The 22892-nt window shown below is 44.6% G+C and overlaps 3 protein-coding genes across 3 annotated transcripts; 2 read left to right on the top strand and 1 right to left on the bottom strand.

Annotated features, from left to right (window-relative positions):
* Positions 1 to 20: 20 nt before the first annotated feature.
* On the top strand, positions 21 to 6580 carry LOC133970698 (MICAL-like protein 1). Its single transcript, XM_062407718.1, has 16 exons — positions 21 to 179; positions 389 to 599; positions 1180 to 1228; positions 1380 to 1521; positions 1857 to 1930; positions 2047 to 2177; positions 2623 to 3230; positions 3322 to 3367; positions 3554 to 4208; positions 4513 to 4635; positions 4881 to 5007; positions 5097 to 5187; positions 5385 to 5458; positions 5610 to 5724; positions 6005 to 6051; positions 6138 to 6580. The coding sequence occupies exons 2-16, from the start codon at positions 445 to 447 to the stop codon at positions 6269 to 6271; spliced, it is 2571 nt and encodes an 856-aa protein (XP_062263702.1). The 5' UTR covers positions 21 to 179; positions 389 to 444; the 3' UTR covers positions 6272 to 6580.
* Positions 6581 to 7028: 448 nt separating this feature from the next.
* Positions 7029 to 9036, top strand: polr2f (RNA polymerase II, I and III subunit F). The gene is made up of 5 exons (XM_062407855.1): positions 7029 to 7194; positions 7377 to 7446; positions 7726 to 7856; positions 8348 to 8419; positions 8576 to 9036. The coding sequence occupies exons 1-5, from the start codon at positions 7175 to 7177 to the stop codon at positions 8664 to 8666; spliced, it is 384 nt and encodes a 127-aa protein (XP_062263839.1). The 5' UTR covers positions 7029 to 7174; the 3' UTR covers positions 8667 to 9036.
* A 4211-nt stretch (positions 9037 to 13247) lies between these two features.
* sox10 (SRY-box transcription factor 10) lies at positions 13248 to 19185 on the bottom strand. The gene is made up of 4 exons (XM_062407768.1): positions 19083 to 19185; positions 16075 to 16910; positions 14335 to 14603; positions 13248 to 14193 (listed from the first exon to the last, which is right to left on the bottom strand). Exons 2-4 carry the CDS (start codon positions 16500 to 16502, stop codon positions 13406 to 13408), a joined length of 1485 nt encoding a protein of 494 aa, XP_062263752.1. The 5' UTR covers positions 16503 to 16910; positions 19083 to 19185; the 3' UTR covers positions 13248 to 13405.
* Between the last annotated feature and the right edge of the window lie 3707 nt (positions 19186 to 22892).

The raw sequence follows: 22892 nt of genomic DNA, 5'->3' as shown, positions 1-22892 counted from the left end.
CTCGGTGTCGCCCTCCAGCGGCAGCTATGGTGTATCCCACCCACAGAGTGCAGCACAACAAGGAGCCACAGGGCTGCAAAGTAACGGATTCTAAAACTTCAAACTTCTATTTCTAACAAATCGACTCCAGGAGACTCGGGACGCGAATGATCGACGGCTCCTCCAGAAGCGCTTTGCAGGTTTGTGCTGTTTTGTGTTGAGGAGCCGTGCGACTCTTTGTGGATGGAAACAATGAGGCGATGTCAAACCCTCGTGTTTTTTATTCTAACAACAGTCAAGTCCTTCCTGCTGTGATGCGCACGCTCTGCAGATTTTTGTATTGATCTTTTTTGCACAGGAAAAGTATTTGCATGTGTGGTAGATGCTCTGCTTCCTGTTTCCTCCTCAGAGTCAGAGCTGCACAGATCCGAGTGAATCATCAAGTGCCATGTCCGTGCAGACATCATGTCTGAGCTCATCCCATCACCCAGGACTCTGCTGGACTGGTGCAGAGTCACGTGCACCAGTTACCCCTCCGTGGAAATAAGCAACATGTCCACCTCATTCAGGGATGGACTCGCATTCTGTGCCATCATCCACAGACACAGACCGGACCTGATGTAAGTGGACCTCACGTTTCACTTAGAGTGAAACGAAGACTAAAATGTTTATTTTAGTCTTCGTTTTAATATTTTTACAACTTTTTTTAAACTTTAATTGTTTATTTATTAAATGTATTCCATTGTATTATATTTGATTCAATTCATTATATTCTTATTTAAATTTAATTTTACATTCTGACTTGTATTTGTTTTTAAATTTAATTCGACATATTTATTATTAATCTTACATTTTGTTTAATATAATTGACTGGTTCTGTTCTGAGTGTGCTTCCTGTCTAAGGTGCAGTCTAATCTGCAGCAGAGTGACGACCGGTTCACTCAGACTAATCTGCTCCTGTTTGCTTAATCTCTCTCAGTCTCCCTCCTCGGCCTTTAAATGGGATTAGTCAGTTTGTTTTTACCTGCTAGAAACAATAGCTGAACCTGACTCTAATCTAATCAACTAGTTAATCTGTGATCTTCAACTCCTTTTGCTTTGTTAACCATTGATTTATTAAAAGTTAACTGTTTAGTTTGTTTGCTTTTACTCGTCGTCCCAATTTAATCAATCCCTGAATTTTCCTTCCTGTCACTCCAGAGATTTCCGCTCCCTCTCCAAACATGATGTTTATCTCAATCACAAACTGGTGAGTCATTGACCTCCATGTTGTTGGAATATCTCTCACCCATGTGCTTCGTATTTATTTCCTCTTACCAAAGCTAAGGCCTATACAGTTTTTTTATTTAATTTATCAGTCATCTCCTGTTGCTGTCTGTTGTCCCCTTCGTGGGCTGCAGGCGTTTCAAGTTGCAGAAACAAAGCTGGGCATCCCTGCGCTGCTGGACCCAAAAGAACTGGTCTCCACCCGGGTCCCCGATTGTTTGAGCGTCATCTCGTACCTTTCATACTTCTACTGCGTCTTCAACAGGACGACTCAGGGTTTGTACTTTTCCACAGACCTCCACCTCTTGACCTTTTCTTTATTTAGAGCAGCTTGCAGCAGTATTATCTGATAGCCGTTCTGTTATCTGACTCGGTGGTAGAGAGGTGGTGAAGGTCTCTGACAGGTTTGTAGGATGATGCAGTGGTTGAATCCCAACGTTCAGAGCCTTCACATACTTCACAATTTCAGATTTAGGAGGAAGACTCTGTGAGTCCTCGAGGGGGGACATTGGGACACACACGTCTCCTCGAGGTCAAGACTTGTTTTTAATTTTAAACTTCTCATGTATCAAACTGTGCTGTTCTCCATTTGTCTTCTCTTGACTGAGCAGCAGGTTCCTCTGGTTCGAGATCATCGCTCGTCTTCAACAAGAGTAAAACTCCTGATGGTCTCAAACCCCTGAAGGTAAATCAGTCTCCGTCGCTTCAACACAATCATCCTGGATCCTGTTTTCACACACTCTAGTTCACCTCAGCTGTGGGTTTCTCTGTCTGAGCTGCTGGTTCCTCTTCTGGTTTCAGAGCTCGACTCATCTGGAAACCGATCGTTTGTCCGCGAGGCCTCGGACGGTGTGTCATCTGTGTTTCAAGCCCGTCCACCTCATCCAGAGACATCTGATCGACGGGAAGGTCTTTCACCGCAGCTGTTTCAGGTGACACACTGTGACAGCAGGGTTTACTTCAGGATCCAGGTCCATCCAGACTGTTTAGACCTGGGTGGGACAGACGTGAGGATTTAAGACCTCTGCAGAATTATGTTTTCATTTCTGTTCGTCTGTTTGCTGCGAAGATTATAATCAAAAACTGGGGGAAGATTCAGGATTCACTTTGTTTAACATTGAGAGATGGAACATTTATTTCCTTTAATTTCCCAGGGAATCATTTCTAGATGTAGATTTTTTTTCAGGCACATTTAGAGAACTGATATGAATGTGTGTGAGATATGTTGCATCTTGATTGGATAGTAGGTCGACTGCCAGCCTCACTTTGTTTTCTTCAGCATATTTGAGTTATCATCACGTGAGATTATCTGACATCTGTGCAGGTCAGAGTTCTGTTTTCAAACTACAGTCACAGTAATACGTGTTTGTCTTCCAGGTGCAAACTGTGCCACAGCACTCTCTTACCAGAGCAGTACACACAGGGCAGTGACGCTGCCTCCTTCATCTGCAGCGACCATTTCACAGACAGTAAAATCACTCATGTGGACCTTAGACAGAAAACTGGATCTGCTGAGGATCGTCCCAAACGTGTCCCTCAGTCAGGCTATGTGTCTTTGTGTGGATTGGCTGTCTCCAGCGTCCCTCATTACACTGAGACAACAGAGTCACGGGACAGACCGGTTTGGGAAGCAGCAGAGGCGCAGGAGAGGAGCGACTCAGCTGCTGGACTGAAGAACATGTCGAAGACGCCAGCCCCTCCTCATCTTCCTACACCTCATCCTCCTCGTCCTCCTCCACCCAGTGAAGGGTCAGCCGCAGGGGCTGGAAAAGATGAAGCTGCACCTCTTCAGACAGATGGCGAGACACAACAAGAAGCCTCAGAGACTCACCAGCCGCCTGAACCCTCCTCACCGTGTGGACGAGTGACGGAAGGAAGCGGTCGGCAGGTTCCAGCACCGAGAGGAATATCCGACTCATCCGTGGTCCCTGTTCCTGCACCGAGGACCAGAGCCTCCCAGACAACAACCAGCTCCCCCACTGCTGGTAAACACACATGTTAATCTACCACTGCTGTTTTCAACTCTTTCTGTTTTTGTGTATTGTGATGTCGTTATTTTTCTTCCCGTCTGTGCAGGTAATCCCTCCAACCAGAGTAAATCTCCACTCAGGTCTTCTCACGTGTAAGTTTACAGAAAGACTCAGTTGTTTGCTTGTGTCCTTTGTTATGCTTTTATCATTATGATCACATATTATCATCAACATCTCTTTATTTAATATTATATTTACATGTAAAAAGTTCTTTCTGTTTTACAAAATTCATTAATATATAACCTCGGGCGATGGAATCCCCTCTCTCCCCTTTTTAGAACCAGCCCAACCTGCAGCAGCTCTACATTGAAACCCAGCCATCCATGGATGACCATCATTCACCCGGGACCCTGGACCCAGCTGCCTCCCGCTCCCCCCCCGGTGCCCACTCCTCGGACCAAATCTGTGTCTAAACGTCAGGGTCCCTGGTACGGATCCAAAGTGACACCCCCCAATCCATTTGAGGAGTACATGAAGGAGGAGGAGGAGGCTCTGAAACCTGAGTCCTCAGTGGAGGTGCTCCTTTCAGAGAGTCAGGGCAGTTTGGTAAAGATCATCGGAGCCACAGAGGTGATTGTTCGATCTGATGAAAATACTAAATCGGATGTAAACCTGCTGGATGAACAGATTCCAGCTGAGAGACCAGATTACAAAGAGGCTCCACCAGGGGGAGCGAGCATGGAGACGTCCAGCGAACCGGCTGCAAACTCGGGTCAAATCCCTTCAACACATGTGGGTGAAAACGGAGGGACGTGTGGTTCACAACCAGATGTGACTGAAGCAGCTGCATCGCCACATGTTGATCCAGATGAGGGTCAGAGTCCTGTTTTACCCAGAAGTCTCTCTGTGCCCGTCATCACGTCGGTCCACTCTCAAGGTTCCTCGCTGCCGGGCGGTCTAGGGAGTGAATCAGCCTCCGGGTGGCAAAGTAAGGTACGACCAGAGCTCCCTGTTTATTATCACTCTTATGTCACTGATCCAGTATCAGAGGGAACATAGTGGTAGATGAATGGAGAAGGAGGAGACTGTCTCTTTTCTTGAGATGGGAGGTTGCTGAGAAAAACTGAAAGACAAACAGACACGATCACTTAGTCATCACAGGCTACACGGCGCATGGATTATTATGGGATGTTAATGCTATGTAAACACATCAGGTTAAACAGGTTTGGATGATATGGGATAATTCCCTGTGATGTTATCTCAACCTGATAATCACTTGTATTCTTTTGGTCTGCAGCCGGCCTGCAGAGAGAATCCTTTTGATCGAAATCCCACGATGATCAAGTCAAAGACTTTCCAGGCGCTGACGTCTCAACGGGCGCCGGCTCCTGGACACGGCTTCCCTCTCATCAAGAGGAAGGTATGAAAGACCTTAAGGCAGCTGATAATTATAAAATTGGTATATAGTATTTTAATAGAAGGGATATGTCCATCATTGAGTTAATTGTTTCTGTCCAAACTCACTATTGCAGCTCTCAATTCAAGCTTTAGTCTTTAGGGACCACATGTTAACTCACAGATGGTTTTGCAGGTTTCTTTCTGCACGTCACGTTTTTGAGTGAGATTTTCCTGAGTTGTTGTTGTTGTTGTTGTTGTTGCTGACAGGTGCAGTCGGACCAACATGTTTCTACAGAAGCGCTGCAGACGGAGATGAGAGAGGTGGAGAAACGTCTGGAGGCTCTGCAGCTCAGAGGAGTGGAGCTGGAGAAGAATCTGAGAGACGGCAGAAACGGTGCAGCCAATTGTTCACCGGCACAAATTCCCTCTTATCGTGATGCACTGTGCGTAAACACTCACTGTGATTGTCCTGTCTTATTTTAGATAAAGAGGAGGAGCGAATGCTGATGGAGTGGTTCTCCCTCCTCCATGAGAAACAAGCTCTGGTGCGCAGAGATACCGAGCTGCTTTATCTGTAAGTGCAGAAGTCAAGTGGTTTATTTTAAGCCTCCTGAGGATGTTGCTGTTTCTCCTTTCAGCAGGAGCCTTTGTTTTGTCCAGATTATTAATGTGGGTTTTGTAGATAAATTAAACCTGGTTTGGATTCATGCCTTATTCTTCAGAAGTGTAAAGGGGATTTTCCTGATTTGTGTTTGTTTTGAACTTCCTCAGGACAAAGCAGCAGAAGTTAGAGGAGAGACAGGCGGATGTGGAGTATGAGCTCAGATGCATCCTGAATAGACCTGGTTTGTATAACATGCTATTTACGTTTCATTAAGGGATTTAACCTTGAACAGGGGATGTATGTTGTGGTATGATTTCACTGTCAGTCCCTGTGTAATGCTAATAGGCCCAACAGTTGGTTGAATGCTCACACGCTGTCCCCTGCTCCCTCAGAGACGGACTGGAGTCAGGAGGACCGGGGGCGGGAGCAGCGGCTGATGGACGAGCTGGTGGCCATCATCGAGCAGAGGAACCAGATCATCAGCAGCCTGGATGTGGACAGGCAGAGGTGAAGAGGGAAATAAAAGACAATACACGGTGTCATCACACTCAGAGATTTAATCTGTGTTTGTTAGTGAGAAGGATCAGTGTCAGATAGGTAACATGAAACTTAAAGGAAGGGGAATTATTTTAAAATGTTAATGGTAAAGAAGAGTTTGTACCATTAGGATGTAGTAGATTTAAATGTGGTTTCCTTTGGGAACTGTTGAACTGTGGCGGAGGTATGAACTTCACCTTTATGTTCAAATATTGAAATTCAGCTTTTTTATAACCCTAACCCTTATCAGGGAAAGAGAAGAAGATGAACTTCCAGAGGACAAGAAGAAGAACAAAGGTGAGAAACCAACTTTGAAGTTTAAATTACAAACTTTTTTCCCGTTCCTCTTACGACTCGTGTGTTTTCCTGTGGTTCCTCCTCAGCGCTCCAGAGGGAGGAGCTGAAGGAGCTGAAGGAACTGAAGAAGGCAAAAGGAAAGTTCAAGCCCACAAATGTTTTCAAGATGCTCAACCATAAAGCAGAAAGCATCAAGGGCTCCACAGACAAAAAGAGCTGATGTACAAACATGAGATGTTTTACAGATGCAAAGTTCTCTTAAATAACAGAGTCGTTTTATGGTTTTAGATTATGACGGTGTTAATATTTATTTTTACCACAGATAATGATTATCATATGAGATATGATAATAATAATATGAAGAGCAGAACTATAGTGTAGACAAGATGAAATCTAATTTTCTATCTCTGCTAATTTTTCAACTGGTATCAGTGTACATTTTCTATGTTGCTGTATGCAGCCAATATTAATGTTTCTTTATTTTGTTACATACTTGTCTTTGTAGAAGTAAGCAATAAAATATTTATTTGAGAAAGTTCTATTTGTTGTCTATGGAAAATAACTTTATTTGTACTTTTATTTCACACGGTTCAAACTTCTTTTTGAGAAGCAAGAGATCTGCTATAATAAAGAAGGTGAATTTGAATTCACTCAGAACAGGAAAAAACATCTTGTGTTGAGTTATATGATTAAAAACAACATTTATCCTCATAGCAGATAATATTTTATTTAGATGGTTTTGGTTCTGATATAATGGTTTGAGATAAAGACTGCAAATTGTTTCTTATTTTATGTGTACATATATATATATATATATATATATATATAAATATAAACAATTATATATATATTCATATCTGCACATTTAACAACGGAAATCAAGGTTGTGAAACAAACATGAAATCAACATGAGACATTTAATACTGTGACGCACAGATGATCACGCTGGAAAACAAGCGGAACGAAAGACACGGGTCATCTTTTCCGGCCGGAACATTTCCCCGCTGCACTCAGCCACCGGAAGTCCTGCCGCTCATGTGGGTTCGTGTTGACAACAAACAGTTTCTTCGCTAAATCGCGGTTTGAAGATTCATAGCGACACAAACGAGCTTCATCATCAAACATGTCCGACAACGAAGACAAGTGAGTAACTACGCGTGTGGTTATTTTGTACATTTACGTATTTACCCAACACTACACGTCATTGCTAGCTATCGTGTAGCCTCTTAGCTAATGAATAGCCTGTTAGCTAGCAGCTGTGGTGTTTCTCACGTCATCCCGGATCTGAGATATTAATCTTAACAAACTTTCTGTCACTTGTGTAGCTTCGATGATGGAGACTTCGATGACGCCGAAGAGGAGGAGGGGTTAGATGATCTAGAAAACCCGGAAGACGTAAGTTCTGGAGCAAATCAAGTAGAAGTGTCACACATTGTTTTGATGTTTGGTGCTAAAAAGTAAGTTCAGTTATACAAAAATATACAATAACGACCAATAAATAATAAGTACAATGAGAAAATATGAAGAGAGCATAGATCACAATGGATTTTTCTCATATATGTTTTTGTGTAACTTAATCAACTTTTAAGTACATTTAGTTTGTTGTCGCCACCACCTCCACATGTGTTATGATCCTTAATCCATGAGCCTGACCTGTTGTCCATGTGTTTGCAGGAGGACCGGGAGCATGTGCAGATCTTGCCGGCAGGAGACGGGCACCTGGCGAACCTGAAGAGGATCACCACACCGTACATGACCAAGTACGAGAGGGCCCGAGTGCTGGGGACACGGGCGCTGCAGATTGCGTGAGTGTTGTGTGTCCCAGAACCCGTCGTTACACAGTTATTGTGTTTTACCTCAACACAACTTGGCCTGAAATGAAATAATCAGCTTTTTTTCCTCCAAAATTATCATTTTCATTTCTAATCAAGCCAGAAGAGATGAACTCCTCAGGAAAGGAAATGTTCAGTCGTCATATTCACTCTACGTTACCATGTTTTAAAGTAGATCTTGTTTGTGAATTTATTGTAAAACCTCAGATAATCAACTCCTTAATTTGATCATGTAAAATATATGTATGTAAATACTGAGCTGCTCAACAAGGCAGCAGATAGGAAACCGTTATAGTTTCTGTTATATGATCAGATGAACATTTTTATCTTATGTCTTATGTATCCGCTCCTCAAGGATCAAGTGCATGTTTTATTGAAGTCGTTATCTTTCATGTTGTGCCGTCGCTGCACTGCAGGATTGTCAGGATGTTTGTTTTGACTGTGATATGAACGTGTTCCAACAGGATGTGTGCTCCAGTCATGGTGGAGCTGGAGGGAGAAACCGACCCCTTGCAAATAGCCATGAAAGAACTAAAGTAAGTGATCTTTTTTTTTAATTTAAATTCAATTATATCTGTTGTCTTGGTTTCATTTAGTCTTTCTGTAAAGAGCAGAGCATGGAGCTTCTCTCCACTGTTCCGTGTCTCACCCTGACTTCTCTTATCACCCCCCCCCCCCCCCACCCCCAACAGGTGCAGAAAGATTCCCATCATCATCCGCAGGTACCTTCCTGACGGGAGCTACGAGGACTGGGGCTGTGACGAGCTCATCATTACCGATTAAACTAAATTATCCAGTCACACCCTCCAGGTCAGTCAGCTGCTCAAACTCCCCCGGGGACTTTAGACTGATGCATCAGTCGCTCAGGCCTCCATAAGATCCACAGAGTTTTAACGTGACTCGGTTGAAATATAAACCTTTGGTTAAAAATCTATCTCACGATCGGACCGACGGTGAAATTCAGTCAGATTCCATTTGTTAATTGAGCTGCAGGTTGACTAACGACCACCAGGGGGAAATGTAACTCAAGTCAAACTTTTACTTTGTTTTACAAAAATATTCCTGTGTTGTAACTTGTTGTTTTGAAGAAAAGACGTGATTTGTGTAAAAAAAACTGTTTTATAGTTTAGAATAAACTCTTTTGTATAAATAACTTTGTGTTATTCACATGATTCATTGACACCGACTCTCACTCACTGCAATTTGTAGTTAACACTCATCGTTCATATCTGTGTCACAGGAGTTAAGGGTAAAATCTGGTAATAAGAAGTTAAAGTGAAATAACTGTAGAAGTTTAGTTAATTTATCGTCAACCTACATTTATACTATACTGATAAAAGGGCTGGTTATCATGATTTTTAGAGCTCTGCACAAAATCATTTCACAATATTTCCACATTGGACATTGTGTTATTCAACCAAACTCAAAGATTCAACAGCAGCTTTTTATGTAACTCCTGTTAGAGAGAAAACAGATCAACACTTATACAAGATGATCTTCAATGTGAGGGGAACAGATTCCAATCTGCTTTAATCACGTCAAATATTGATTTCTTAGTTAAATAAGATCTAATTTTATGAGCGTTCAAACATCTTTCTTTTATTTACAACCCTGTTCATTTTATATCATGAGTGACTGTGACAGCCTGACGTATTCTGCATCTGATCCAGTGTTACAGCTGTCATGATGCTCTGTGTTGTATTTTCAGCGTTTACACTTTATATATGAAGGCATCACAACTGAAACACAATCTGATGTTTTCCGTTGGTGGCAGATAAAGACTCAGCAGGACGTGTGAATCTCTCTCGTGTTTTTAACCCGTCTCACAAATATGAAAAACATTGCTATCAAACAGCCGGTTTGTACTGGTCTCTATAATTGGGTGTAGCCACAGTCATGTTAGTAATTTCTGGAAAAAAACTGCTTTAATCTGTGAGACAGAGCCTCAGGGCGGCGTTACACTCCTTTCACGGGATGGAGGGGGGGGGGGGGGGGGCCATGTGACACTCAGCAGCACCCACAACAGTGAGGCCAGCGTCAGGTCGATCTAAACCCTGCTGAGGTTTCTGACTTATTTTACTCTATTTCATTTGATTTTTGTTTTTCATATCATCATATCTTTTCTTTTTAGATTTATTCTTCGTCTCCAGTTGGTTCAGTTTCGTAAAACTCAAGTCTTCACACAAATACTTAATGATCCGTCTTTTTCCAGCGGCTCTGTTCTTTTACCCTTTGAGCCCCGACTGTTCCTCACCTCAGATTCCTGCTGGATGATACATTCTGATAAATCAAGTGGACTCTTACTTTAGATTCTTTACAGATTGTATTAGATTTGGTCCAGTGTGATTCCAGCTTTGTGTTTGTTTTGCTTTACATTTGAGTTCAGGACCTTGGTTTGTGTCTCTGATGTCGAACATGTCACTTTACAGATTTAGATCAACCGAGTATTCTCCTGTATGCAAGCCTGATTTTAAGGCCTTCAATGTGTCAGTATATCCCCCCCACACACACAGTGCTGGTCATCTGGCTCTGCCCTGGTCGGTGGCCGTGCTGCGCTGACGATCGATGTCGACACCTGCCTCGCCCTGCGTCTTCTCACTTCCGTTAAACTTGTGGAATGTTTGAATCTCGTTCCCGCTCCTGAACCTGAGGCGTGCGTTTCTCCGTGGACAGGGTGAGTGTGCAGGAGGGGGGGGGGGGGAAGTGTATGAGAGTCCCTTTGTATCCCAGTGAAGCGACAGGCCAGGCAGTTATGGGTAAGGCTGCCTCATTGCCCTGATTTCCCCCCCCCCCCCCCTCCCCCCCCGGCCCAGCTCTCCCTCAATGGCCCTCTTTGTCTCAACAAAGTATCACACAGCCGATTACAGGGAGGGAATTAGAAGTCGTGCTTAACCTGCGGCACGCACACGTACGTGCACATACACTCTATAGCTAACTGGTGATATGCATATAGGCAAGTACAACCAATCATATTAGCTCAGGTTCTGTCGGGGGAACTTTTCATCTACAGAAATCTACTGCGAATAACAATACGTGAATATGAGGACTTCCTCTGGTATTGTAATGTAACGCATTGTCTCAGTCACCGCCTGCACACACAGACAGACACACACACACACCATCACACACATAGGGTCAGTGGTGGACTGCTGAAGCTCTGAGTTGCAGTTAAAGTGAATTACCCGTTAGCTGGAGAGATTATTCTGAGAATGTGAGCAGAGCGTTGAGCCACGGAGGCACGTGCTTCTGTTACGTGTGATTAATGACGAGACCAGGGCTTCCATAACAAAAGGAATATTTCTATAATGGGGTCAATTAGTGGTTTGAAAATGGGGTTTGTTCCGTTTGTTGTTTGTTGTCGTCGTACTGTAGTTGTTGTTCAGGCTGCTGAGGTGTGTATTTGTTCCACTGTGGAAACGTTTCAAGAGAGAGAGACTCGTATGAAAGCAGAAATAAAAGCTTTATTTCAAGTGTGAGGGTAAAAGATCGTTAGTCAGCATCACATGATACGGCTCGTGGTCCCGCTGTTATTAAGAAGCTGTGGCGACAGTTATACAAGAAGGAAAAGATTAAATACTAAAACAATCAAACGTTTTCTTCTAAATGGAGAAAAACATTTTTACCGCACACACACAAAAAGCAACAGAACAAATATAAATAGGAGAACGTCGAATTCAAAGCAACATTACAACAACACAGATGTGAAAATGGCTACTTGTGCTGGAGGTAAATGGTTAAATCAAAATGAGCTTATAGCACCGGTGGACCGTGATTTAAAACAAGCAGTGCTGCATGCATATCGTTTACATCTGTGTCCATTAATGAGTTTATATCTGTGATGTACATGATAGCAAAGCAAATAAAGGATGTTTGAACACTTCTGTGTTGAGGCGAAGACATTAAACGTGGCAACACACTATTCACCGCAGAGATTATAAAAGACATTATGGAAAAAAACTGGTTAACTAATGGTTTACAAAAAAAATAGAAAAAGACACAAACAGGATTGAACAAAAACAGCTTTTCTCTTCACTGCTCCATGTGTTAGTCACGAGTTTTGTTAAGGACAAGGCCCAGTTTATGTTTAATATTAGGCCGGGTTAAAATATTTAAACTCTGCTGGTTTTAATCTCTGTATGAAAATAGCTTTTTCTAAAGATACAAAAACTGTATTAAAAAGATGTGACCTTAAAAAAAAAGGTGTATCTGTGGCAGAGGAAAGCAGCGGTGCAGGATTCCAGGGGAGATAATAATGGCTAAAGCGTTTGAAGATATCGTCACAGGCTAAAAAGTGAAAACAAAGCAAAAGCTTCCATCATATATTCAATCAGTGAAAACACAATTCAAGATATAAATAGAATTGTCTTGATCATGAATCTTATTCAAGTAAAATAAGAAGTATACAAATACATCAAATACGAACTTGAAGCATCCTTCATCAGTTCTTTTGTGGGTAAAAAGAAAAGCAACAGGAACATTTGACACCAAAAGACTTTAAAGAATTTTATATCCGTCAGGTTGGAGAAGTTAAGCTAAGATAGAAGCCACGTGTTGGGGTCTCGTTGGGAGGAGCCTCTCTAACGTCAATTTCTTCTCTTTTTAGGAAGTTTTGGTTTCAAAACTTTGGTTGTTTTGCAAATATTTCATATCTGTTTGCATCAGTACACGTACATTAGTTATTTCAAGTACATTTCATCGACCATCCTGACAATAGTCAATTCAAAAAGTTCACATGGTTTTCTTCCATGTATGTTCAACGTGCACAAAAGTCTTTTGAAGTGAACACGGCACAAAAACTTGAATAAAATCTGGACAAGGGTTCCTCAGAATCCAACAGAGTGTATTTGTTGTAAGGCCTTGCCTGAGAAGTTAATGGGCCACAGTCAAATGATTGGTTCCCATTTCTCCTGGTCCGTGGATGAGAGTGACTCCCTCCCAGTCCGCTCTACATTACGCTGGTCAAGCTTCTGACCTTATCACATCTTCAGATGTACTTTTCATTGGGGTCCATTTGTCCCTGTCCTCGCCGACCCCCTGGGGGACAGTTTACCTCCTCTGATTCGCAGTGAGTCAACAAACCAATGACCATTTACACCTGTGACCACTTCCTGTGTGTTGTTGTGCCAAAGGCTGTGCTGCTGGGAATCTAACCTGAAACTCTGCAGTGCTCGGTGAGTGTTCTTTTTTACTTTGCTCTGACAAAGTAACACTCTCTAACTTCTACTCTGTCCGTCTCCCTAATAATCAACCACGCCTCGGAAGCACCACGGGCCGAGCTCGCACTTGGGCTGCGACAGCATCTCTGCGTCCGGGAAGGCGCAGTACGGGGTTCCTCCCCTCGGGCCTCCCCAGCCTCCTCCTCCTCCTCCTCCTCCTCCTCCTCCGGCCCACTCCCCACAGCCCAGAGCACTTTGACCGTCGGCACCAGCAGCTCGGCTGTTGTTGTTGCTGTGGCCGCCGTAGCTCCGTGGGTCTGACATGAGGGCTGAACCTGCACCAGTGCCCTCTGGAATCGTTATCTGTCATGGCCGCGACAGGGTAGTGTAGACGGGCTGTTCCCAGTGTGTTGGGCTGTGCGACTGCTGCACGCTGGCTGGGTCGCTGATGGGCGTGTACAGGGGCCTCTGGGAGGGCCCCATGTAAGAGAAGGCGGAGTACAGCCCCGAGGCCTGGCCTGGGTGGGCGTAGTACGACCCCGAGGCCTGGTGATCAGCATATTCAGCAAACTGAGCCCTAGAGGCCAGCGAGGGGAAAGCAGAGCTGTAGTGAGGAAGGCTGAGGGGCGCGTACGTCACATGGGACCCTGCTGTGACGGCCTCTGCAAAGTGGCCCCCGGCTCCTCCAGCCTCACTCTTAATCTGGGCCTTGGACGGGTCTGAGCTCAGACTGGAGCCATGGTGGTGCTGCTGGGGGGGCTGCTGCTTGGAGAGCCAGGCAGCCGAGTGTCCACTGGCCGCTGCCAGAGCTGAGGAGATGCCGTAGGTGTACGCAGAGGCGGGGGAGGCTGTTGCAGCTGCAGCCCCCCCAGCACTCTGCCCCACCCCCGGGTGCCCATTAGGGGGAAGGTACTGGTCAAACTCATTGACATCAAACGGCTCCATGTTGGCCATGACCTCGTGGCTCATCTCACCAATGTCCACATTACCAAAGTCAATGTGTGGTTTCCCAGATCCAGGAGCACCCGAGCCTCCCTCCGGTCCTGTCGTGCCACGGGAGACCCCGTTCCCATTAACCTCCCTCTTCCCGTCTCCTGCCTTCCCAGACTGAGGCTCTGTCTTGGGGGTGGTGGGGGGTGTGGGGGGACTGTGACCTGTAGGGACACAAGACAGATGAAGTTACAGCTCTTTTGCTTAGCGGACAAAACCATTAAATGTCTGAGTACCACACTGCCCAGGTGCATCCAGGCTAATACACAAGTAACAGGGATCAGTGGGTGGAGCCTGCAGCCCACCTGCAGCATGAGGGTGGTGCCCATCTGCCAGAGGGGACCGGGCTCCCCCACTTAGGGCCACATCCAGGTGGAGGCCCTTGTAGCGGGATTGGCTGTGGGGGCCCTCACCCTCCGAGTGGCCCTCGGCCTCACTTCCGGACCCGGAGCCAAGCTTTCCGTTCTTGCGGCGCCGGGGCTGGTACTTGTAGTCAGGGTAATCTTTCTTGTGCTGCTTCCTCAGCCTCTCTGCCTCCTCGATGAAGGGCCGCTTGTCGCTCTCATTGAGGAGTCTGAGGTGGAAAGAAGACACCAAGATGGAGGCGTTTGTTAACATAGTGAATATAGTATCCTACCAGAGGATTTAATAATTTACAACTTTTTATTTGATGTAGTTGCTGCAGTATATGTTGCAGCAGGTCGCTTCTTCACAGCGGTATCTGATGTCAGCCTCAGGGGTTTGGACTTCTGGATACTAATGACTTAATGAGGCCGTAGAAGCTTCCTGTCTGAGAACTTGACCTGAGCTACTTAACACCACTGATGGCTGGAGATGGCATGAGAACCCCCCGACCTTCCTCAGCCTCCCTGCTCATCCTGACTCTGAGCCAATTAACCAATCAGGCCGGAGCCCAAGGTCAAGTCTTCATCTAATTAATGCTGGGTCCCCACAACACTAATGAATTCATCCTCTGTGACCTTTCTGGTGAGGAAATGGTGAGTGGTGAAGCAAAGACTTCTGACTGAAGTTTACACATTCAGTTGGATTCTTGACTCTGGAATATTTGAAATATAAAATTGGAGTTTAAATAACAGGAAAAGTCTTCTAGTACTTTTAACGTTCAGAGGTGAAAGGCTGTACTTTCAGCTGAGCGGCTCTGAAAATGATTCTTATTCTCTCAGGAAGCCGCAGTCGCTCCAGTCAAGTGGCCAAGAATTAAACGGTGAATGAAATGAGTCTGGACTCGGGGTCATGTGACCACTGCAGCACAGACTCTGGTTCTTCAGCTGCTGAGCCGTGTCCAAAAGCAGGTAAATGAGACTTATCTGTCAGACGTCACACTGAGTAAATCACAGCAGATACATTTTACAGAAAACATTCTGCCGCAGATACACTTACATGGGGGGGGGGGGGGGGGTCATCGCTCATTTTGAAAATGACAGCCATCATTACATTAGGGAAAAACTAGAAAGACTTAAGACAAAAGTAGAGGAATGAAAACTCCAGGTGCACAAGGGCCTGCAGTTGTGAAATCAATTTAATCACCACGGTGTTGAGTCTACGAGCATGATGCGGGCCTCAAGTTAAATCCATGTGAGGGGGGGGGGGGTGTATGACGTTTTGAGGTGGGGTTGATGGGGGGGGGGTATGACGTTTTGAGGTGGTAGAGATCAGATGATCGAGTTGTTGCTATTCAGAGTGTGGAAAACATGTTTTCTGGGAAGTATTGGGGACAACAAGAGAGACGCTTTGTCCTTTTACACTTAATATTCTGACCAGGGACACTTTCACCTCTCCTGAACCTGAACCCCATTCCCCAAAAAACTCAGAGCCCTTAATAATGTGTTAAATGTGTCTTGAAACCTGAGGATTCATCCAGATCATTTATTAAGAAGTATCTAAGCCTGTGTGGTAGATATCTGAGTGTCTCCAGCTCCACTGTCCCCTACATGTCCTGAGCTCCTCCAACACCCCCTGTCCATGTTTCCCAGCTACACACAGTGGACAGTAGGTGAACTATCACAGTAAAGTGTCCTCCTCACCTCCACAGCTTCCCCAGGGTCTTGCTGAGCTCCGCGTTGTGCAGGTGCGGGTGTTGATCGGCCAGTTTCCTCCGCGCCGCCTGCGCCCAGACCATGAACGCGTTCATGGGCCTCTTCACGTGCGGCTTGCTCTTGCCTCCGGTGTTCACGCGCACGGGCATGGGCACGAGGGTCCAGTCGTAGCAGTTGAGCACCTGACTCACCGCCTCGCGGATCCCCGCGGGGAAGCGCTCGTCCTCGTCCTCGGATCTCACCGAGGAGCAGCCCGCCGACGCGTCGTCCAGACCCGCCAGCTGCGCCTGCTGCCGGAGAGGCGAGTCCCCGCTGCCCGTGGCCCCGGAGGAGTGACCCGGGGACAGGGAGCGGCTGTCGTCCGACATGCCGGGACTGAGCTCCTGCTCCGACAAGCTCTGCTCGTCTCTGGACATCTTCCTACACACACGGACCTCCAGGGGCGCAGAGGGCGCGAGGGCCTGATCCTATAATGCTGAGCTGTGCCTGTTCGGGTCCCTGTCGCTGCTGATCCTACAGAGTACGGAGTGTCGGCTGACTGCTGATCTGAACCTGTCTCTTCTCTGGCTCCTCTAAGTTATAATATAAACTGCCAGTCTGTCTCTACTCTCAGCCTCCGTTGCAAAACTCTGTGAGGATTCCACATTAAAGTTCTTTCCATCCGGGTGGTTGGTATCATAGGCGGCTCAGTGCGCACCTTGGACCCCAGTTTACCTGCTAATGCACAGATCTCTGCGCCAAACTCACCCGCACGCACTTCCCTCCTGACTTCCCCTTCTCTCTCTCCTCCGTGGATCCCGCGAGTGGACTTCAGCAGCAGAGACCTGCAACAGAGAGGTGAGGGGTTCAGTGGGATCAGGGGCAGGGACGGAGCCTGGTTCATTGGGCGACTACAGCCTCACCAGTACATCTGGGGGGGGGGGGGGGGGGGGGGGGGAGGTGGTGCTGTCTTCTGCTAGCAAACCAGGACTCTGTGAGAATTGAGTGTGCACATTCCCACAGAGGAATCAAACCTAAACAACTGACTTGGTGGCCCCACCCCAGATGTTTTAACCCAATCAAATTGGCGTTTTGAGGGACTTTTGCATCTGTAATATTTTCCCTGTTGCATTCACGCAGTCATGAGAAGGGTCTCCAGTGGTTTTCTTTTAAATGTCAAAAGCCCCACTGAGGCCTCGGCTGTAAATCAGCACATGTGCGTAAAAGGCGCAGGACATTGTCCAAACTTTTTATGAAACAGTTCATATCCTATTTTTTGGTCCAGTGTCTGGTTTTTCTTATAAGTTGGATCCTTGCAGAGCTACCCCCCCCCCCCCCCCCACACACACACACACACACACCCATCCAACCCCACCCCACCCCACCACCCTTTACAGCTACTGTTTAAGGGCTCGCAGTTATCCCAGGCTCCCCGGGGACAAGGTGTTGTAATGGGCAGCACAGTCTTGGATTTATACCCCGCAGTCCCTGGATAAACACAACCTGGGGCTGGAAATCTAAACCTCGTGTGCGCGCGCGTGTGACTTAGACACAGTGTGTTTGTGGAACAGGAGCGAGTCTATATCGAAGGCTGCAAAATGCGTCCTTGTTTTCACCCATTAAATCAACACCCGGGCCCCCGAACCTTACGTCCTGGACGTGAATCAGCGAACTTCCCTTGAACCAGCTGCGCCGGTTCGCCCCCCCCCCCCCACACTCCGGGATCATGTTGCAGGGGAGTTAGTGAATCTCGCCCACGTTTAAGTGACACTAATAGAAGCGAGTTTGAGTTTTCTTATGTGGAACACACTCACTTCACACTCACCTTTTAATATTTGAGGAGTAAAAAGGATTCATGAACATACATGATTATTTATTTCTAAATTTTTGTGTGATCTACTGGTTTAAAAACACCATTTTGAACGAGCCAATGGTTTTTCAGTGGCGCTAAGTAAAAGTCCAACATCTGTTTAATTAAGCTTGGTGTGGGCGAAGCTTCACCTTCTGGCCGAGGCGCATTAATGATAAATGACAGTCGCTCGCCACCTGCTTTTTAACGGGGCTACTTTACAGGCTGTCATCGGGACTGGAACGCAGAGGCACCGTGCGTAAAACGTCGTGCGCAATTGGCACCGAACGCCTTTTTACGCACTTGCTTTCTGTGTCTGAAAGACTGAAGTTGTAATCACATATTACGTCTCATGAACGAAAGGAAAGAGCTGTATTCAGTGAACTGAGTGGTGACAATTTCCTTTAGTCACTGAACATATAAATTGTTAACTAAGTTATTTCTGAAATGATGGGAAATAAAGAATCGTCTCTTTTCTTAACTCGCGAGTTAAAGTCTGTAAAAGCGAATCTCATATGAATCATTATCTGATATACTATGAGCTCTAGTATTTTCATTACAGAGAATATTTACTGTGTGTGATGAATTCCGGGACTGTGAACTCATTACCGCCGCTCGATTTGACAATAAGTTGGCCTTAATTTGCTTGTTATAAACTTGTCCTACTTCAATTAGTGTTTTACAACAGCGCATAGTTTGTTTGTGGATTGTTTTAAAGTCTCCTCCAACTTTTAAAAACGAATAAGTTTTGCTTTAGCTGAATCCTATGAAAAAAGATCCGTGGTTAGGATAATCGTCGGTGTCGACACGTGATGATGAGCAACACATCAACATGAAAGCATGTGAGAAATCAATTGAAAACAGATCGTATAATGACAGATTCGCTATAATAAAAAACATTGAAAGCAAATTTCAATAATTTGTTTTACATTTAAAAATTGTAAACGCAACAGGTTATTCTCAGATGATCCCAAATCTGAGATTGAAGTTTGACATTAAACAAATAAGTAATTTTGCCACAGTCCCATTACGCACACACCCTGAAACAACAACAATACAAATCATAATTCTAATGGCGAAGGTGTATTTCTGAGTCGGGCTTCATTCATCAAACCCTCGGAGTGTGAGGCAGCAGAGAGGAAAGAGTTGGAAATGCTAAGCGCCTTACTTCAGAAGTGAGAAGAGGAGGTCGCCGGTTTAGCACGAGAATCCGTGAGTTCCCGAGTTTCCAAAGTGACGCTCGATCCCCAGCCCCCTCGTCGCGCTGCCCGAGTATGAATGCCTGCTCTGTGTGTCGCACCCGGGCTTAAAGAGCTCCTTGTATGAGGCTGGGACCTGAAAAAAATAGACGAGTCTTAAAGGAGCAGTACAACGACATGATGCCGATTCTGATGGTTCTGATTGGCTGAGAGATGTAATTCTCCCCCTCATCCATCCACTCCCCCCCTCCCCTTCTCTCTCTTCTCTCTCTAAAAAAAAGTGTAAAAATATCTAAAGGAAATTTTGGGTTTTAGTTTTTTCTCAATTTGGTTTGAGGCTGAACACGAGGTTCCAGTGTTCATACATTGTGTTCTATGCATTTTAACACCATGATGCTTCATGTGGTTGTGTTACAAAAGGGGAAATCCACACATCAGCTGAATGCATATTCTGTTACAGGGTGTTGTTGTAGTTGGACAACTGAGAGTTCGTATGGTAAAGAGAGAGATCAACACAACACACAGCAATAAACTCAAAATCTTATTTTATTTGACTACACTGACAACAACACAACCAAATATGATAAAGAAACACACTTAGCAGCACAAAGTCAGTTCCTATCTTTGGTTACTTTCCATATACTGAAATATATATACATATATTCATAGGAGTATCAACTAAACACATGTAGGGTATATTTGAGGTTGTGTAGTTCCACATCTGAGAAATCCTACAGGCCTCAGTTAACTTGAGCGGAAGTTCATATGGTGGCAGAGCGAGCTCAACACATCTCAACACAGCTCAACACAACACACCTGCAGCTAAACACAACTCAATACAGCTCAACACAGGTCAAAACCACTCAGACAACAAGAGCGAATCCAAAATTAAAGAACAAACGCTGCAACACATATGCACAACATCCAAATTCACAAAACTCACTGCATGATGATAGAAGTTTTTCCCAGGGACACAATCCAGGGACGAAACACAATTTGTGACTTTATTGAACTGAACTTGTGTGTTGGACAATGAGGATAAACTCGATAGGCCTGAATAAATCCAGGTTTCATTACTTTTGTGTGTCCCCTGTGAGCACAACTGTTTCCATCATGTACCATATTTGGTTTTGGTGTGTGTATTCACAGAGTGTCTGTCTGGTTGTGTTGTACTTGCATGTGTGCAAATGCTGTCAAATCACAATATATAAAAATACTGTATTTTGCTTGTGTTAGTTGCAGCACATTGAGCTCTGCAGGGCCACCTACACAATTTAGTGCCATAATTTAAATTTAAACTCTGAAATCAATTCATAACCATTGAATTTCACAACCTGCAGAATCTGAATGCATTTTTAAAAAGCCTCAAAAGTAAAACATATCCGAGGCTTCAAGACAAAAAAATCTATTCGACAGATTTGAACTTCAGCTGAGAAAAAAGTTCCCCATTTTAAATTTCAGATTCCAGAAGCTGGAACAAGGCAGCACAAGATTCTGTCAGTCATTGATCCTCAAATCAAGAGAACTCGATTATAGAGGCCTGAGAGAAGAGGAGGGGGGGCTCTGTGCCTCAGAGTCAATCAGACGCTGAAGTCTGAGTTATCAAATTGAGTTGGTCACAACTAAAATGTGCTTAAAGGAGAAAATATCACATTTTAATTAAGGTGTGCAGATTTTTACGCATTTCAATGATCTCTGAACATCAGTGAAGAGCCAACGAGTGAACGACTTAAGTGTAAAGTGAGTTTATCCACTTTGTTTAAAGGGTGAAATGTAAAAATGTAGATTTCTACAGGCCAGTCCTAAATCACACTATATTTTAAAAACAGATATAAGGCATTTTTTAAAGAAGTAATGGCACAAATACATTTTCAGATAGATCTATTATATTGCTTTTGTATTTTGTAATATTTAAACTATGGCTTAGAGGCCTCAGAGGAGATGCATGGAGCTGCTTCCTCTCCTCGGACTGAGCAGCGGCAGCAGCGGCGCGTCCTTCGGCCTCAGCCGCTCCGGAGGAGAGGGGCCACCGGGCCGCACGGACACACACACACGCGCTGTTCTGCACAACAATGCTCCCTTGTTTCCCCGCCGTGCGACACACTGGCCCCCAATCCCAAAAAAATCTCCACTTTTTTTCCCGACCCATGAATGTTGAGTGTGATAAGGGCGTCCCGGCCATGAGAGCATCTCTCTGTCCGCCTCTCGGCCTCTTCCCTTCCTCCCCTCCCGTCCTCTTCTGTGCGCCCTTTGTTTTAGGCGATCTCAGGTGAATTGTAATCATGTGATCGCAACGAGCACCCCCCTTCCCCCCTGAAACGAGAAGATGGGGGGGAACAAACAGCAGTTTTGTGCACATAAAAAAGAAAAGAAAAAGCAGTAAAAAGGCTCGTGTCTTCCCCCTGCACGGCCACTTTTCACCCGGGTGCACACATATCGAGAAAAAAGCTCCAGGAGCGGAGCGGCTCGGCCCGGGAGCTGCTGCGGGGACCGGCCGCCTCCTGGAGCTCTCACCCGGGGACCTGCAGGGAGACACACCGCGGATGTCTCTCACTCTGTGCCGCTGAGGATTTACGGCCCGGGCCTCGGTTTGACGTGAGTGTTTGTTTTGGAGAGTGTGTGTGTGAGTGTGGTTGTGTGAGTGTGTGTGTGCACAATTAATGAAGGTGGGGAGCGGTAAAGGGAATGAAAAGGCCGAACTGGGTTTCAGTCAAGTGATGAAGTTCGAAAGAGAGTAAAGATCCTTCATGTGATGACATGATGAAAGGCTGCAGGTTTTATTCCCAGTGTTGATGATGATTAAAATGATTTACTTTCTCTTTTTTTTATGATAACTTCCTGTGGGAAAACTGAGAAAAAGAAGATTTAGTTTATTCTTATTCATTAATTTCAAACATTCAGTTTGTCAGAATATAAGAGGACATTCAGACAGAAATGAATCAAACAGAGATGAAGCTTTTTATAAAAACAAATAAACTAACGAGTAGTTTTTTAAAAGTCTTTTGTTTTGTTTTCTGTTTGTTTTGATGAATAATGTGAAACATCATATTTAACTTGTTAACTTGCAGCTGCTGAAATTCGGGCAAAATAGATGTTTTTAAATAATTGAGACTAAACATTTGATTTAAGGTCCTCAAAAAAATAATTAAAAGCGAAGAACTACAACTTCCAATAAACTTAAACACTAAATTAGATAAAGCAACATTGAAACTGTGTCAAAGAAACGAGACAAAATATCGTGGCTTTATATTAGTTTTATTTCATGAGGTAAGATAAATACTTTAGTAACCTGCTGCCACTGAGTATCTTTAATTAACTTTATTAAAGGAAATGAAAACTATAATGTTTGATGTTATATCATTGATATGAAACCATAATGTTCATTAAGAATAAGAAAAATCCATAATAACAAACAGGATTTTTACTAAATTAGATTTACCAAATCCATTTAAATGCTGAGCCTCAATCTGAAACTTCAAACTTTTGTTTTTAAGTAAATAATTTTCAATCATTTGAGACAATAATTACTTTTGACTGAACTATATATATTATAAAAAATTGCAAGATTTAAAAATAATAACAGAGGAAAGGACAAATTGTGTTATTTTGACAAACTCAGAGATGAAAACAAACACGCACACTCACACACACACACACAGAGGAACAAGATGGTACAACCAGTCATGTGACAGAGATGATGTAGTTTGTTTTGAAGAAGACTTGAAAACACACACACACGAACAGCCTGAGTGACAGTTAACGGTCAGCAGGTTGTGGGT

Source organism: Platichthys flesus, chromosome 16 (assembly GCF_949316205.1).
Source record: "Platichthys flesus chromosome 16, fPlaFle2.1, whole genome shotgun sequence".
In the NCBI taxonomy this organism is placed as follows: Eukaryota; Metazoa; Chordata; class Actinopteri; order Pleuronectiformes; family Pleuronectidae; genus Platichthys; species Platichthys flesus.
The sequence above is the reverse complement of the archived record's forward strand: the minus strand, read 5'-3'. Positions and strand labels throughout refer to the sequence as shown.